Genomic DNA, 17,161 nt, shown 5'->3' on the forward strand with positions numbered 1-17,161 from the left:
GTGTGGACGTGTTCAGGTGTAACCAGCCACCTGCATTTGTGGCAGAGTGACCGAGGTCATTTACGTGCCATCACAGTGGCACGGGTTGGGACATGGATACCATCTCTGAGTGTGCACATAACATCGGCCCGTGTGCGTCCTGGTCTGGATTCGAACCCGTAGTCAGGGAACTCGTGGCAAGGAAACACAACAATACTTTACTCTCTCTCAAAGTGACAGGCATGCATTTTCATATCGACACAGACTTTCTATACGTGTCGTGTGGCTTTCTGCCCGATGTTTTCGGTGTGACAGTTGCTAGTGTTGTTGTCACACTGTTGTTTGCAACGCCAGACGTCCCCACAGACACACACACACACACACACGCCGTGTGACTACAAGAAGAGTTTACATTGCTGTTCGGTACAGGACTGAGTGTGGTACCTGGATATTGGCTGCAGAGTGTTTCGCCGATACGCTCTGCTGATGCGAACAGCCACTAGTACTGTAATTGTCTTCTTCAATCAATCAATCAATGAGGCTTATATCGCGCATATTCCGTGGGTACAGTTCTAGGCGCCGTGTGAGATGAAATTTTATACGGCCAGTAATTGCAGCCATTTCGGCGCATATTTACCTTTCCCGGCCTATTATTCCAAGTCACACGGGTATAGGTAGACAAATATTAACTGTGCCTAAGCAATTTTGCCAGGAAAGACCTTTTTGTCAATCGTGGGATCTTTAACGTGCACACCCGAAGAGAGTCTGCACACAAAGTTGACTCTGAAATAAATTTCCCCCGAAGCTGGGATCGAACTCACGCTGACAGCGGCCAACTGAATACAAATCCAGCGCGCTACCAACTGAGCTATATCCCCGCCCCAATCTTGGGCGTATGACGAGTTGTATTCATCCTTTCTTAAATTCGGTTCTGGATGTTATAATTCATCATATCAGTCAACATTTGCATACGCGGCAGAGGCTAACTCTGGCCAAACGATAGGTATCTAAAAGTGATCCATCCAGTAGAAACCATGCGTGGTGTTTCTGGTGCGAGACAGAAGGTGCGCACTATGGCCACTATCAGCACCACCACTACCACCACAACTCCGACATCAACCTCTTCAGACTGTCGTTAGTTAACTCCGATTCGTATTTCTTGTTCCATTATTTCTTATTTGTCACTTAAAGCTTCCTGGACGAGTGGTTTTATCACGCATCATGGCGAGCTCCACCAGTGGTGAGGACATCCGTGACAAGTTGGTGGACATTGTGAAACTGCTTTACCCTGACGCTCTCACCCGTGACAACTTGGTGGACATAGTGAAACAGCTGTCTCCTGACGCTCGCACCCGTGACAACTTGGTGGACATTGTGAAACAGCTGCCCCCTGACGCTCTCACCCGTGACAACTTGGTGGACATAGTGAAACAGCTGTCTCCTGACGTTCTCACCCGTGACAAGTTGGTGGACATTGTGAAACAGCTGTCCCCTGACGCTCTCACCCGTGACAAGGTGGTGGACATTGTGAAACAGCTATCTCCTGACGCTCTCACCCGTGACAACTTGGTGGACATTGTGAAACAGCTGTCCCCTGACGCTCTCACCCGTGACAAGTTGGTGGACATAGTGAAACAGCTGTCTCCTAACGCTCGCACCCGTGATAACTTGGTGGACATTGTGAAACAGCTGTCCCCTGACGCTCGCACCCGTAAAAAGTTGATGTACATTGTGAAACAGCTGTCTCCTGACGCTCTCACCCGTGACAACTTGGTGGACATTGTGAAACAGCTATCTCCTGACGCTCTCACCCGTGACAACTTTGTGAAAATTGTGAAACAGCTGTCCCCTGACGCTATCACCCGTGACAACTTGCTGGATATTGTGAAGGAGCTGTACCCTGACGCTCTCACCCGTGACAAGTTGATGGACATTGTGAAACAGCTGTCGCCTGACGCTCTCACCCGTGACAAGTTGGTGGACATTGTGAAACAGCTGTCCCCTGACGCTCTCACCCGTGACAAGTTGGTGGACATTGTGAAACAGTTGTACCCTGACGCACTCACTCGTGAAAAGTTGGTGGACATTGTGAAACTGCTGTCCCCTGACGCTCTCACACGTGACAAGTTGGTGAACATTGTGAAACAGCTGTCTCCTGACTCTCTCACCCGTGACAAGTTGGTGAACATTGTGAAACAGCTATCCCCTGACGCTCTCACCCGTGACAACTTGGTGGACATTGTGAAACAGCTGTACCCTGACGCTCTCACCCACACCTACGTTGTACCACCTGTGCATCTTGCCAGGGTGCCTTATAACAAAGATACAGTACCCGGTACTGACCAGGAGGTGCTTGTGCTGCCCTCTAGTGAGCAGCTTCAGCAGCAGCAGGGCAACATTCAGGCAGACTTGGCACAGCAGCACGTGCTGCACAACTTGAAGCAGCTCGGAGATTCCGGAAAGGAGGTCATGTTCGTGGTGTCTGAGCTGAACTTTAAGGACTACCTCAACAAGCCGTTCTACGCCAAACACACAGGCAAGCTCCCAAAGCCAGCAAACCTACCTAAGGAGCTTCGGCATCACGGAAAGCAAGGAGACTTTGACATCCTGGTGATTCACCGACAGTATGGTATCATGATCGGAGAGATCAAGTCTGTCGGTAAGACCGAGGCAAGCCGAGAGGACACTGAGGTGGTCAAGGTTATTGACAAGGCGGTCAAGCAGTTGGACAAGTGTGAGGTGCACGCCAGACACATGGTCAGTGACATTGCTCCCGGCCTGACTGTGAGGAAGACTCTCTTCTTGCCCTTCGTCAGCCATACCCAGCTGAGGCGGATACTGAATGACAAAAACAATTCCAAGTTACAACAGGTGAGAGAGAGCGAGAGAGAGAGAGAGAGAGAGAGAGAGAGAGAGAGAGAGAGAGAGAAAGATAGGTATAGAGAGAGAGAGACAGAGAGAGACAGGGAGAGAGAGAGAGGGAGAGGGAGGGGGGAGAGAGAGAGACAGACAGACAGACAGACAGACAGATACAGACAGACAGACAGACAGAGAGAGAGGGAGAGAGAGAGAGAGACTAAGAGAGAGAGAGACAGAGAGAGAGAGAGAGCGCCAAAGACAGAGAGAGACAGACAGACAGACAGATAGACAGTCAGTATTTTACAACCTAATGAGCTATTCAATAGTTTATAAATCGACTTTTTTTTTGTTCAACATCACGTGCCGCCTATCTGTGTGTAATACGCTGTGACTCATTATAGACAGATAAGTATTGTTGTGACGTTGTGATGTGTATTTTACGCAATTTTACGAGAGGTATAAATTATGTACATTGCAGGCAGTGTGTCAGAGCCTGGGTGCAGCCAACACAGCAGAGGCCATACAGCTGTGCTGTTGCTCTGACCAACTGTCCCAGCCTGCATCGTACTGGCACGTGACACCCGCCGTGTTATCACAGCTGAGCACCTGGTGGCAACACAGGATGGCCTGTACTGTGGACGCTCGTCTCACTGATCAACTTTACCTGGACATCGTAGCCAGGTGAGAGAAATGACATCCGTGTCAGTTACGTCACATGCACAGACGGTGCTGAAACAATGTCGTTATTTTACGTTTGAGTTTAGATTATCATTTATCTTTATCTTAATTGTTTCTGTTACAGGTTCATTGGTCCGGCCACCACGGTGTCTGTACCCTGCTACAACGGTGTCCGCGTGGAGGTGCGTACTACAGGACAGGCGGTGGTGGAACTGGGGCGGAGGCTGGCACTTCTGGTTCTGACCCTGCAACAGCTCGACCTGATGAGCAGAGACCCGCCACTGGTCTGCATTACGGGAGCGCCAGGAACAGGTGACAAGCTCACAGCTTCTCTTACTAGATTGTTTGTTTCTTATTTTGTTCCAGCGTCGCGGACGACGCTGGTATCTGTGGTTGGGAAGAACGTGCCTGTGGAGAATTAGTCTCCAAGCCAAAGCGCGCTGACTCTCCAAGCCAAAACAATTTCAAAGCTGAAAAAAAATGTACAATTTACGCGAAACGATTAAACACAGCTTTCGGGTGTTTTTTTTAATCTAAGATGTACATAAATATACCACTCCGACCATAAGGAAAAGAAAAAAAGACACACAAAAAAAAAGACCGAGAGGAGCCGAGTCAATCCGAGACCAACCGAGAGGACGTGTTTCGCGCCGTTTCGACGTCGTTTGTTCAGATGCGGCCGGTTGGATCAGTTGCGGTCATACAGGGGCGCCTTGCACAAGAAAAGATCTTCAACAATCCCGATCATCATCATGGTACAATAATGTTTTGTGCGCCCCCATGTATGTGTTCTGTGCTAATAATGCACGGTTGTGAAATGTCCGTACACATTTTGTGGCACTATGTAATTGTTAGTGCATCCTCCTGCGGATGCTTCGTGCTAAAAATGCACTTCCATTAAAATATTGTACGCTCATGTCAGTAATATATTTTCAATTGTTTCTCTGTCAATTTCAAGTGTTTGTTTCCAATTACTTCAGTATCTCCCTGTTGCAATTCCAGGTGATTCATTATGCATGTGCCAATTTGAGGTGTTTAATGCTGATTCCTGTATTTACAGTGTAAAATTAAAACTATTGTTTTCAAACATTCCTATGACACCTGGTAATGGTTCTGTGGTTTTGTTTTTAATTTGTATTTTGTTTTTCTGCAATAAATATTTGAAATGGATCTGATGCCGACTTACTACTTTTAGCACTCTTTTTCACCACATACAGATATTGCAATATCAACTTTTCCTTTCTACCTGTTTCAAACAAGCTCTATTTTTTAATTAAAAAGTTTTTACTAAATGTCTTAACATAGAGGGGGGAATCGAGACGAGGGTCTTCGTGTATGTGCGTGTGTGTGTGTGTGTGTGTGTGTGTGTGTGTGTGTGTGTGTGTGTGTGTGTGTGTGTGTGTGTGTGTGTGTGTGTGTGTGTGTGTGTGTGTGTGTGTGTCTGTCTGTCTGTGTGTGTGTAGAACGATTCAGACTAAACTACTGGACCGATCTTTATGAAATTTGACAGACTTCCTGGGAATGATATTCCAGGACGTTTTTTTTTTTTTTTTTTTATAAACGTCTTTTATGACGTCATATCCGGCTTTTTTGTACAAGTTGAGGCTGCACTGTCACACCCTCATTTTTCAATCAAATTGATTGAAATTTTGGCCAAGCAATCTTCGACGAAGGCCGGACTTCCGTATTGCATTTCAGTTTGGTGGCTTAAAAATTAATTAATGACTTTGGTCATTAAAAATCTGAAAATTGTAAAACAATAAATAAATTATAAAACGATCCAAATTTACGTTCATCTTATTCTTCATCCTTTTCTGATTCCAAAAACATATAAATATGTTATATTTGGATTAAAAACAAGCTCTGAAAATTAAAAATATAAAAATTATGATCAAAATTAAATTTCCGAAATCGTTTTAAAAACTATTTCATCTTATTCCTTGTCGGTTCCTGATTCCAAAAACATATAGATATGATATGTTTGGATTAAAAACACGCTCAGAAAGTTAAAACGAAGAGAGGTACAGTAAAGCGTGCTATGAAGCACAGCGCAACCGTTACCGCGCCAAACAGGCTCGTCACTTTCACTGCCTTTTGCACTAGCGGCGGACTACGTTCAGTTTCATTCTGTGAGTTCCACAGCTTGACTAAATGTAGTAATTTCGCCTTACGCGACTTGTTTTTTCTTGTGGCTGTTTGATCAATTCATAGCAAGCATTGACTGAAATAAACAATTTATATATCCAGCACAACATGCAATTCATTGACTTTTGACCCTAACCTTTTAAAACTTCCCAAAATAAATCTTTGGTGGACATTGCATCGACGCTGTTCATTTTGAATGAACATTTTTCTTGTTTCTTTGTTGTTGTTGGTCTTGCTGCCGATTTGTGACACTAAGCTCAGCCGTCTGTTTCGCGTTAAAGTCCAACATCGGCGCGCGGCAAATGCAGCTCTAGTTTCTTGTGCTGGCCTTCTACTATAACAAGGTTCAGTCTCCTGGGCGCACTCGGCTAACAAATTAAAGGCACAGTAAGCCTCCAGAAAAAGCTGTTCAAAGCAAACGCCCTGTATTTAGGGTCTTTGCTCAAAGTCGCACAGCTTTCAAAGGGAGATTTCTTTCCGACCAGGCCTTCCGGCAATTGTTCAAAATTCAGGTTGTCTTTTTACATGGCTAACTTCACGATTATTTTGCTGTACCAACTTTTGCCTGCCTTATCATCGACAAAACTCGGCTCAAAATCGGCTGAAAGTCGCACATGTGAACATCACTAGAAGGACATGACGTGAATGAGGTTACACCGTATACCTGCTGACTTGTGTGTTTGTTTGTTTGTTTGCTTGCTTAACGCCCAGCCGACCACGAAGGGCCATATCAGGGCGGTGCTGCTTTGACATATAACGTGCGCCACACACAAGACAGAAGTCGCAGCACAGGCTTCATGTCTCACCCAGTCACATTATTCTGACACCGGACCAACCAGTCCTAGCACTAACCCCACAATGCCAGACGCCAGGCGGAGCAGCCACTAGATTGCCAATTTTAAAGTCTTAGGTATGACCCGGCCGGGGTTCGAACCCACGACATCCCGATCACGGGGCGGACGCCTTACCACTAGGCCAACCGTGCCGGTTGACATGTGTGTGAAGGGTTCTGTGCTAATACTGCTGCCATAAAGAGAAACAAACCCACCACCACCACCGCCACCACCACCACCTCCACCACCACCACCACCGCCACCACCACCCTTTTAGTACTACTACTGCTGCTTCTGCCACTGTTTTATATTTGTTTAAAACACACCCACACAACATTTTGATAATGTCATTAATGTTCCTTTCATCGTCATCATCATCATCATCATCATCATCATCATCATCATCATCATCATCATCATCATCATCATCATCGTGAACAACAACAATAACTATTGTCATCATTTTCACGAGTTTTCATTCACAAGCACCTGGGAAATAAATGTCATGTTCCCCGGGGAATAAATCCCCGGTTACCATAGTTGCAGGAAGCCCTATTTCATGGATAATCAAAAGCAAACCCAATAGAAACGCTCGAGAATTCTTCGGCTCTTTTCATTAGCGTTTCCCCAGACCTAAACAGACGACACTGCTTCGCCAAGTTCCAAATACGAACTGGCAAACTGGCAAATGTAAACAAAAAACAAAACTTCCGCATCAAAGGTCATACATTTATGCTTTATCGCAAACAAATGAAACCTATCGATATGTTTTATCTTCTCACAAAGTCATGGAGTGCGTGTATCTCTGTTTGGAGAAACACGAACGTCAAGTTTAAGTCAAACCAATTGACCCCTGACACACACATTTTGACCCGTGCACAAGACGTTGTATCGATAAACTAAGCGCAAATAAAACAAGGAACTTAGTCGATAAATATCGACAGGGGGCGGACAAATGGTGCTTCACAGATCAGCTGACAGGCATTCATTTTCTGCAATCTCACTGCACACCTCTTCCAAAAGTGGAACTGTCACCTGTTGACATTTAAAAACACATGTAAATGTACACACAGTGACACAATAAAAAATCATGCGTAATGAGAATTATCCAAAAATATTATATGATGCACTGGTATCAAATGTGTTATGGTATTTTATGTTATCACAGAATCTAAGTCTTGAAAAATACACATGTTCACACAAAAATATGGCAAATACCACATGAGACTGAAATATACACAAATCTGCAGTAACTTGACTGAGAAATCACAAGCGGGTGTAGTTGTAGGCATCACAATCACAAGACAAACAAATTCTGCCTTTATGTTTAATATTTTTCAACAATAAATGTTGCAAATGTAACGAATAACTTCTCACCTTTTGTGAAATAATACTTTGAGCTTGACACACTTCTGACTGTACAGGGGTTTTCATCAACAACAAAAGTGGTGCTTGCTTCCTGAAACAAAATTATTCAATGATGAAAAGAACTGAATGTGGCAGTGTTCAAAGTGATATTCAAACTTGTATACAACTATCAGTACCTATACTGTAAAACGAGAAGGCTATTGGCATGCTCGTCAATCAGTATGTGTCATTCAGTGTTTTGTGCTGTAACAATGAAATGCAATCAATGCAAGTTCTTGTAGTCTAGAAATAAATACAACAATAATTTCAATTGAAACCACAAACTAGTCAAATAAATTGTGTAAATAGTTGGACAAAGAGATGCTTATTAACCCAGGGAAATAACAGGATTTCTTAGCAAAACTTTCCCAACCCAATTACCTGATTCGGTCCGGCTTTTCTGCTTTTAACACTTACTTTCAGTTTCACTAGAATATCATATCACAACTACAAGAATAACAATGGAACAGGAATGAGATTTTGTTTTGTTTTTGTAAACTACATCAGGATTTAACTCTGCTTACATACAAAATACGGACAGTGACGTTCAATCGTGGTGGCTGATCAGTGCACTGACTGACGGACGATTCGATTTGATCGCTTCACCACGCCTTTCCAACTATGTGCTCCCATACAGTTTTGGTAGATACATGCTTGTGCAAGTATGTTATTAGTATTACCAATATGAATCTTATTTTCCTTTCGATGGTCAGTTTTACTCACCTCTGTCACCTCTGTAACGGCAGTCACCTCTGCGAATGCTGTCGAAGAATCTAACCGAAAGTAAACATTCTGGGAATCTACGCGCATCGGCCTTGACGCAAGTTCAATGCTGAGCCAATGAGCGCGCCGCGGCGAAGTTGGCCGCTGTAAGTCTCGCAGCGCTGGCTGGCTGAGCGAGTTGCGTGTCCATCCATATTTAGGTCCAAGCCGCACCGTGAGACCAGATTAGTAGGTGCTTGATTTTGGTATTTTGATTTTACATAACATTAAACCTTTCTTGGGGTTCATGGTCATGGCAACAGCCATAATAATATTATATCATGTATAATATTACATTTCAGCATATTTGAATTACATGTCATCATACCAAACTGTCATGCATGTGTATTCCTACATCATTCTGATTGATCACAACCAAACCTACTATCAGTGGACACATCCAAATGTAAGCGCCTGTTCTTGACAACTTTTAATCGATCTAAAAATAGCAACTTGCTGGGCCCTTTGCCGCCAACAGACACTGTTTGGCCTGTAGGTAAAATGTACAATGTATTTTCTGATTTGTGCACAAAAGCTTTTTTTCTTTTTTCTTTTTTTTAACATAACAATGTTTAATGTCATTGTATGTTTAAAAGACCATGGTCATATTTGTAAAAAAAATGTTAAATTAGAAAATAAATAACATTTTGGTTCATGATTTTTCCTACACCTGTGCTGAAAATAAGACATAAAAATGTCGGTATATAAGTCACTCAAATACAGGTAGGTATGAATGGCTCGGTTTGAGTTTGTTGCAGTTGACCCTGCACAATGCGACATATCATGTTTTTGTTGAACAATTTTGACGTCACCCCTCCCATAGGGTGACGTATTTCACAACTTCCTGTGTTACACAAACTCTGTGATGACCAATTTTGACGTCACCCCTCCCATAGGGTGACGTATTTCACAACTTCCTGTGTTACACAAACTCTGTGATGACCAATTTTGACGTCACCCCTCCCATAGGGTGACGGATTTCACAACTTTCTACAGATGAACAATGTTGCCTTCACACCTCCCAAAGGGTGACGGATGTCACAACTTCCTGTGTACACAAACTGATGACGTATTTCACAACAAAATGGCGCTGCCCATGGTCAACCTCTAAACTATCCGTATAGAATGGGGGCGTCCTCGCCCCCATAAAAATAATAATAAAGAAACAAAGAACATAGCAACAAGAAATGAAGACATCTGACAAAGCCGAGCAAGCAGAATGACAAGTCTAATGAAAAACAGAGAGGCAATGAGAAACAAGATCGCGATTATCTTTCCTTCGCGGCACGACGCAAATCGTTTGTGTCCTTTGACCCAATTCGTGCAGTGCTGCACGATGCATATCTTCTGTGACCTTTGACTCAACGTAGCTTCAATATTCGATTACTAATATTTACCACTGAAAACCGAGGGGTGGAATACCGAGAGGGGCAGGGTGGTAGGGCGATGGTGAAATGTAATGAAGAGACACGTGTAGCAATAAGAGAAAACCGATTCTGCAATAACACAAACAAGAACAAAAAACCCAACACTGACCTATATGAATATTTAATTAGTAATATGATCGTCTGCGTTGCAGGTGTGCAAGTGAAGGGTTGGGGGGGGGGGGGGGGTAAGTTGATAATTAATTTGTGTGTGTCAGTGTTTGTGTTCATGGACTCATTGTGAGGGAGGGGGAGGGTGGGGTGGGGTGTGTTTCAGGTTTTGGTGTGGGTATGAAACGAGCAAAACAATACCCACACCACAAAATCTTGGAGGCAAAAAACACTCGCCGTCGCATCATTTTGTCCGCACAATATTATATGCACCAACAACCGGAAAGAAAGGTGACAATGGAAAAAGACTCATCTTTGCTTCCTGCGATTCCTTGCCCCCGACTCGAACGTCGCACGATAATCCACATAACAGATCTGTTGTGAGATGGTCAACGCTGACTGTGCAAGCAAATCACCTCGTTTGAAATACGACAATCCCATCGCTCGAATGCAACATGTGGGCACTATCGTCTCAAAGGCGCTTACTGTTGGTTTCACACACCACTCTGTAGTCGGAACCTACAGAACTTCGCATCCTCAAACCTGACATACTTGTCTCAACATTATAAACTCAAATCACACACAGTAAGTTGCTTTCGCACGCCAGCTTTGAACAACGTGCTGGGGCCCCGAACATGCATTATTATAACAGAACTCGCGTTTCAAACCATGGCTCCCTGTGTTGATTTTAATTTTGTACCACCAAAATGATGACAAAAACGATGTTTGGTGGTTTGTTGCCAGACCAGCTTTTTTGTCGGTCCGAGGGGGAGCATATCGTCTTTTGTTTCGTCAATAAATATGAAACAAAAGACGATATGCTCCCCCTCGGACCGACAAAAAAGCTGGTCTGTCAACAACCCATCAAACATCTTATATTGTCGTCGCTGTTGTTGCGGCAAGCGATACTGACAGAACAATGTTTCTGATGTCCTTATGGGGCTGTCACACTAGCGTTTTAGAGATACTTATGTCTGGCATATGAAAAGTCAAAAAATAATGTCAATACGTTGGCATACGTCCAAAAAAAGCATCAACATTATTTTAAATTGGACTTATGCATAACGTATTCATAGCGTACGTCTAACTTATTACAAACACATCACTAACTTATATCAAACTTATGATAGCGTATCATAGCGTATGTCTAGCGGCCTCGCCTTATGCCCAACGTATGAGTAACTTATGAGAAACCTATGCGCAGCGGGATCGGCGTGTTTCGAACGATCACGTGACAATCACAATAAATATTGCGTCAATCTCAGACAGAACATCATTCCACACTGTGCGAGCAACCAACATGGGTCCGAAGACGCAGACTGCTACCAAGCTTAAGAGCCGCAGAGGAAGAGCCATTTAAATACAGGGTCAGCAAAACGCCAACCATACGCTAGTTGTACGGTCGCGACACGTTCAATAAGTTACACGATCGTCAGACATGCTTCGAATAGGTAAGACATAGGTTACAAGTAAGTTACTAATAGGTTATCGATAAGTTAGCTGTATGGTACACTTTCCTGCTAGCGTATTTCGACGTATCTCAACGTATCTCGACGTATGAGTAAACTGCCTGTAACGTATTTAACATATGCGTAGCGTATGTCTAGCGTATGCCTAACGTATGAAGAGTACGTCGGCATACGTCCACACATTTTGAACATGTTCAAATTTTTGTTCTCGGTCTCAGCATACAACAACGTATGCCAGCTTATACCAGCGTGCTTTTAACGTATTACTACTTATAAGAAACCTACACCTAACCTAGGCTATGTCAAACGTACTCCAGCGTTTCGATGAAAATTCTCATAAGTCGGCATAAGTTACTGCTATACGTTATAGTGTGACAGCCCCATAACAGTGCTCTGATGCCAGCTAGTTTGCTCAAATGACGTCTTAGTTGAATGAATGACGCGATGTGTATGACGTTGTTTTTTGTCAAGTTTTACTTTATCGTCATCGTACCAGAACGTTCTAGTTTTGTTGGAGGACGGTTTGTTTTGTGCACGCTGTGTGTGTTGTCTGATTCCAGCCAAAATGCGTCAACTGAAGGAAAGGCATCCAGTTGACTCGGAGAAAAGTTTGTTCATTTAGTCTTCACGAAATGTAATTTTCCAAAATAAGAATGTTCTTGGCAGTTATCCATTTTGTTATGCTCATTGCTATGTTCCTGATGCTGTGTTTTGCGTGTAACTGGTGAAATGGACTCAATGTAACAGAGCCTTCCTTTCACATTGTATTGTAATACATGTATATTGTTTAGGTCATATTTTATGTGTGAACAGGTAAGACAGTTCTGGTACTGCAGGGGCCGGGTTGAGGTGGCTGATCGCGGGCCTACATCTTCCCTATCACCAGGGTCACGATGTGCAAGTCGTCTCTACATGTAACACTGCCTTGTTTTCACATTGTCCTGCAATATATATTAACCTTACTATTGTTTGTGTTCCAACAGGTAAGACGGTGGTGCTGGTGCTGCAAGGGTTAAGGTGGCTGCGACAGGGGCACGATGTGCACGTCCTGTCAACACGGTACCACACCCGGGCCGTCAGCACATCCATCAAACAACAGCTGGAGATGTCGCTGAGCGCGGGCCCGACGCCTTCCCTGACACCAGGCAGCGTGTCGTTCCACGGATATCATTTCTGGGACAGGGAGGCTGATGTCGAGCAGGCAGTCACCGACCTGGTGGCATGTGTGAAAAACGGCCACCTACACGTCTTGATCGACGAGGCGAGCTTTGACAGCAGGTTTGTGTTCATACGCGTGTGTGTGTGTGTGTGTGTGTGTGTGTGTGTGTGTGTGTGTGTGCGTGCGTGTGCGTGAGAGAGAGACAGACAGACAGACAGACAGACAGACAGAGAGAGAGAGGACAGACAGACAGACAGACAGAGAGAGAGAGAGAGAGAGAGAGAGAGAGAGAGAGAGAGAGAGAGAGAGAGAGAGAGAGAGAGAGAGAGAGAGAGAGAGGGAGAGTTAACTGTCTGATTCATGTAACTCGCACCACAGAGCACGCGCGGAATTGCATGTTGTTTTAACCACAGTGTGCGTAAATTGGTAAAATATCAAGTGACATCTTTTTTAAGATGCGGATAACGCATTACTATTATCAGCTTACCATGTCATGCGAGTGTGACACACATCACTAACACCATGTCTCCATTCTGTGTCACACATCTCTAACAACATGTCTCATGCGAGTGTGACACACATCTCTAACACCATGTCTCCATTCTGTGTCACAGCCAGAAGCATGGTCCCCGTCACACACAGCTTGTAACACGCCTAGCGCAGCAAGTACCACACCTGTACCTGTGGTGTGCCGGTATTGTGAACACCGAGATACCCCCAGCACTGCAGACACAGGTGTTCACTGTCCCCCTCCGCTCGGCGCCCGCCGTCCTGCGTGAAATACAACCCGTGATTCACAGGTTTAAAGTCCACGACTACAGCGACAGCGGCGTGCCTGCCCCTGGGGACGGGCTGAGCGTGATACGGCTGAGTCACCATGGCAACGCTCACACAGGTCGGTGGCCGGTGGACTGCGCACAGTGTGGTCAGGATATCGCTGCCGTGCTGCGCCGTCTGGGTGTGGGTAAGTTGTGTAGCTGATGATGATGATGATGATGATGATGATGATGTTGGAGGTAGTGGTGGTGTTGGTGGGGGTGATGGTGATGACGATGATGATGATGGTTGTGGTGGTGGTGGTGATGATGATGATGATGATGGTGGTGGTGGTGATGATGATGCTGATGGTGGTGGTGGTGGTGATGATAATGATTGTGGTAGGTTTGAGAGAGGGGTAAACCTTCCCAATCCCTAATGGTGTTTTACCCCCACCACCCCCCTCCCTCCCGAGAATATATTGAAAAGTCTTTGCTCAATTCAAAAGAACTAAATTTTCAATCAAATCCAAAGTCATGCAGGGAGAAAAAATGACGTCATTTGTATTGACGTAAACTTCAAAATTACGTCATGACGTCGAAGTTTTGCTGTCTGTGTTAGTTGAAAATGTACACACTATGTGATGATTTTATAAATCAAGTGTGTGTGTGGGAGGGGGGTGGGAGTGGTGGTGTGTGTGTTTGAGAAAACAAATACACGGATAGGTTGTAACGAATGTTTGCTTACATACATGACTATTTATCAAACAAGACTGTGTAACCGTTACAACCGTCGTTTTCCTGCAGGGAGGAGCGCCGCCAACAGTCCCTCCCGGCTGAGCTACCGCGACGTGTTCGTCCTGACCAGAAGCGACGATCTACAGGATGACGTCACAGATGAGGCAGGGCGGGTGACGTCACTAGCTAGCGGCGTGGTGCAGGGACTGAAGGATGCAGGTGTACCGGTGAGTGTGTTGGGGGTACAAGACTTGCATCACAACAGGGCGAGGTGGGAGCGAGCTGTGCAGGACGTGGCGGTGGCGGCAACGGACACAGTGACAGTAGCGGTGTATGGCTGTGTGAAAGGCCTGGAGCGGCGCGTGGTGGCCGTGTTACAGGACAGAGATCAGAGTGATGATGATAGAGGGTACACTGATGAGATGACTGATCTTAATGACAGGCTGGAGGCAGTATCACGCTGCACCACACAGCTCATCATGGTCCGCACGCCTCCTGTCACCACCACCACCCCGCCATCCCTTACAACAACCACTACCCCCACCACCACAACCACCCACACCACAACCTAATACAACAACCACTACCATCACCACAACGACCACCGATACCACCAGCGACGACGACCACCACCACCATCGCCAAAAGGAGGAGAGATATATAGGAAGTGTGTCTTGTCGGGACATGCCGCCATCATCACCATCGTCACCACCTCTACCGTGAGCTTCACCCCTGTCGTTACCACCACCTCTACCACCACCACCACCACCACCCCGACCACCACCACCACGACCACCACCACCACGACCACCACAACAACAACACCACCACCGCCTCCACCACCACCACCACTACTACCACAACAACAACATCAACAACAACAACAACACCAACAACAACAACCGCCACCAACACAAGAACATTGCCCAAAACACATCAGGTTATTCCTGGTTTTCACAGAGTGTAATCACTTGGAGATTGCCAGAGACAGATTTCGTCAGTTCTATGACGCAAAACAAGAATTGACGTCATCGTGCTTGTGTTTTACAAATGTTTACTGCCTGCTTGCAAAGTGGATAGCAAATCATGGCATTTCTCAAAAAGCACCAACAATAACACACAATCATGTTTAAATAAAACTGTTTTTGCTCTTCTATCTGTCGTATTGTATGTGTGTGTGTGTGTGTGTGTGTGTGTGTGTGTGCGTGCCTGCGTGCGTGTGTATGTGTGTGTGTGTGTGTGTATGTGTGTGTGTGTGTGTGTGTGTGTTCACGCGCGCGCATATTTGAGAGCGTGGCCGCATCATACATTCTCAGTGTAAGCTGAAGACAACTCAAACCTGACACACTTAGTGTTTTATGATCACTGTTGTCCACATTTCGAAGTCTCCGCTATCACAAAAATAAAATACACAACGGTGCACTATCTCGGAAACATTCTACAAAATTAAGTTAAAAAAACTGTTGAAGAAAATTTCCCTCCATCCAGAAGGGAGATAACTGCAATTTAATCTAACATGTAAAAAACGACAACCTCAAAACAAATCAAACCAAAAAACCTTGAACAAAACACACACAAACAAATAAAAAAAGAAAGGCGCACAGCTGGCAGGTTGATCTTTGTCATAACCCTAAAACACATACACTGCTGACGTTCCAAAATCGAGGATAAAAAAAACAAGAAATGTTTGTTATTGGAATGTTTAATTGTTGATAAAACAAGTCATTCACTTGTCTTGTTTTGTCACAAATATAGGCTAACGTTCCAATGAGTAACCTTTCTTGTTGTTGTGTGTTTTGTGTCGATCTGTGTGGTATGTTTCACTCAGGGATGATGCTTAATGGCGGCAGTTTGTGTCGATCTTTGTGGTATGTTTCACTCAGGGATGATGCTTGATGGCGGCAGTTTGTACAAGTCCAACACTGTAAACTGAAGTATTCCACTTTGGAACACACGTTTTGCAACCAGTTGTGAACACGCATGGTAAACATCTAATAGTGTTTAACATGTGTTCGACTTTTTCAGTAGAATTGTATAGTAGTTCACATAAAACAAAAAGACGAAAGCTTGAATTTTTCAGGGCGCGAGCAAGAAAGCGGCTGTTAATAATTTTTAAAATCAACTACCCAAATCCAAAGCTTCAAATTGTGCACAGCATAAATTATATTCATTCACTTTTTCACACAAAGCCAACAAGAATTAGGACATTTCAGTTGCACATCAGGTTCTTATTGTGAAATACAATTGTCACCCTCTTCAGCTCCACTTTTTTTCGCACGAAGTCAATTACAAAATCATCTAATGGTTTAAACAAAATGTTATTCATAATACATGACACGAAACATTGAACAGTATGCAACGAGGACACGAACTCAAGCAAAAAAGCCAACATCACGTGACCAAAACAATACAATATCAGCTAATCATTTAATATACAGATGGATTTATAACGTATTTGATTAGCTGTGTGTAATAAATTACAAGATCAAAAGCTATTCCTGATAACTTATTTTACACGGATGCAGACATGTCGACACAGAGCAGTACACGGCGAAATGAAGTAAGGGAAGTAACTGCCTGAAAAGTGCCCGACCCGGAAAATAGTCAGTTACTTCCCCTATCCAGCTTCGCGTGCTGACTTGACCAGGTCAAATGGTGACCCACTTCTAGCGTATGTTTGAGCGAACGAGGAAAAAGAAGAAGAACAAGAACAAGAAGAACAAGAAGCATACACAATACACACACTCTAAACAAAAGTGTTCCACTTTAAAACACATTTGTGTAACACGTTTTGAACACTGTGTGATATAGTCCACAGTTGTACACGCAAAAGAGGCACACC

At 44.4% G+C, this 17,161-nt stretch overlaps 1 protein-coding gene and 1 long non-coding RNA gene across 2 annotated transcripts; one reads left to right on the forward strand and one right to left on the reverse strand.

Annotated features, from left to right (window-relative positions):
• The first annotated feature begins 517 nt into the window (after positions 1–517).
• Positions 518–15,473, forward strand: LOC138974803 (uncharacterized). The gene is made up of 6 exons (XM_070347532.1): positions 518–2,850; positions 3,317–3,519; positions 3,641–3,828; positions 12,651–12,945; positions 13,441–13,790; positions 14,389–15,473. The coding sequence occupies exons 1-6, from the start codon at positions 1,201–1,203 to the stop codon at positions 14,889–14,891; spliced, it is 3,189 nt and encodes a 1,062-aa protein (XP_070203633.1). The 5' UTR covers positions 518–1,200; the 3' UTR covers positions 14,892–15,473.
• Positions 6,943–9,206, reverse strand: LOC138974097 (uncharacterized). The gene is made up of 3 exons (XR_011458313.1): positions 8,625–9,206; positions 7,872–7,953; positions 6,943–7,529 (listed from the first exon to the last, which is right to left on the reverse strand). It is a non-coding gene; the product is annotated as an uncharacterized lncRNA (long non-coding RNA).
• Positions 15,474–17,161: the final 1,688 nt, after the last annotated feature.

This window comes from Littorina saxatilis, linkage group LG8 (assembly GCF_037325665.1).
Source record: "Littorina saxatilis isolate snail1 linkage group LG8, US_GU_Lsax_2.0, whole genome shotgun sequence".
In the NCBI taxonomy this organism is placed as follows: Eukaryota; Metazoa; Mollusca; class Gastropoda; order Littorinimorpha; family Littorinidae; genus Littorina; species Littorina saxatilis.

Excerpts from the sequence above, each read along its gene's own strand:
- LOC138974803 (XM_070347532.1), top strand. The coding sequence starts at position 1,201 with ATGGCGAGCTCCACCAGTGGTGAGGACATCCGTGACAAGTTGGTGGAC. Across the intron at positions 3,829-12,650 it reads TACGGGAGCGCCAGGAACAG|GTAAGACGGTGGTGCTGGTG; the intron begins GTGACAAGCTCA and ends GTGTTCCAACAG. Across the intron at positions 13,791-14,388 it reads GCTGCGCCGTCTGGGTGTGG|GGAGGAGCGCCGCCAACAGT; the intron begins GTAAGTTGTGTA and ends GTTTTCCTGCAG.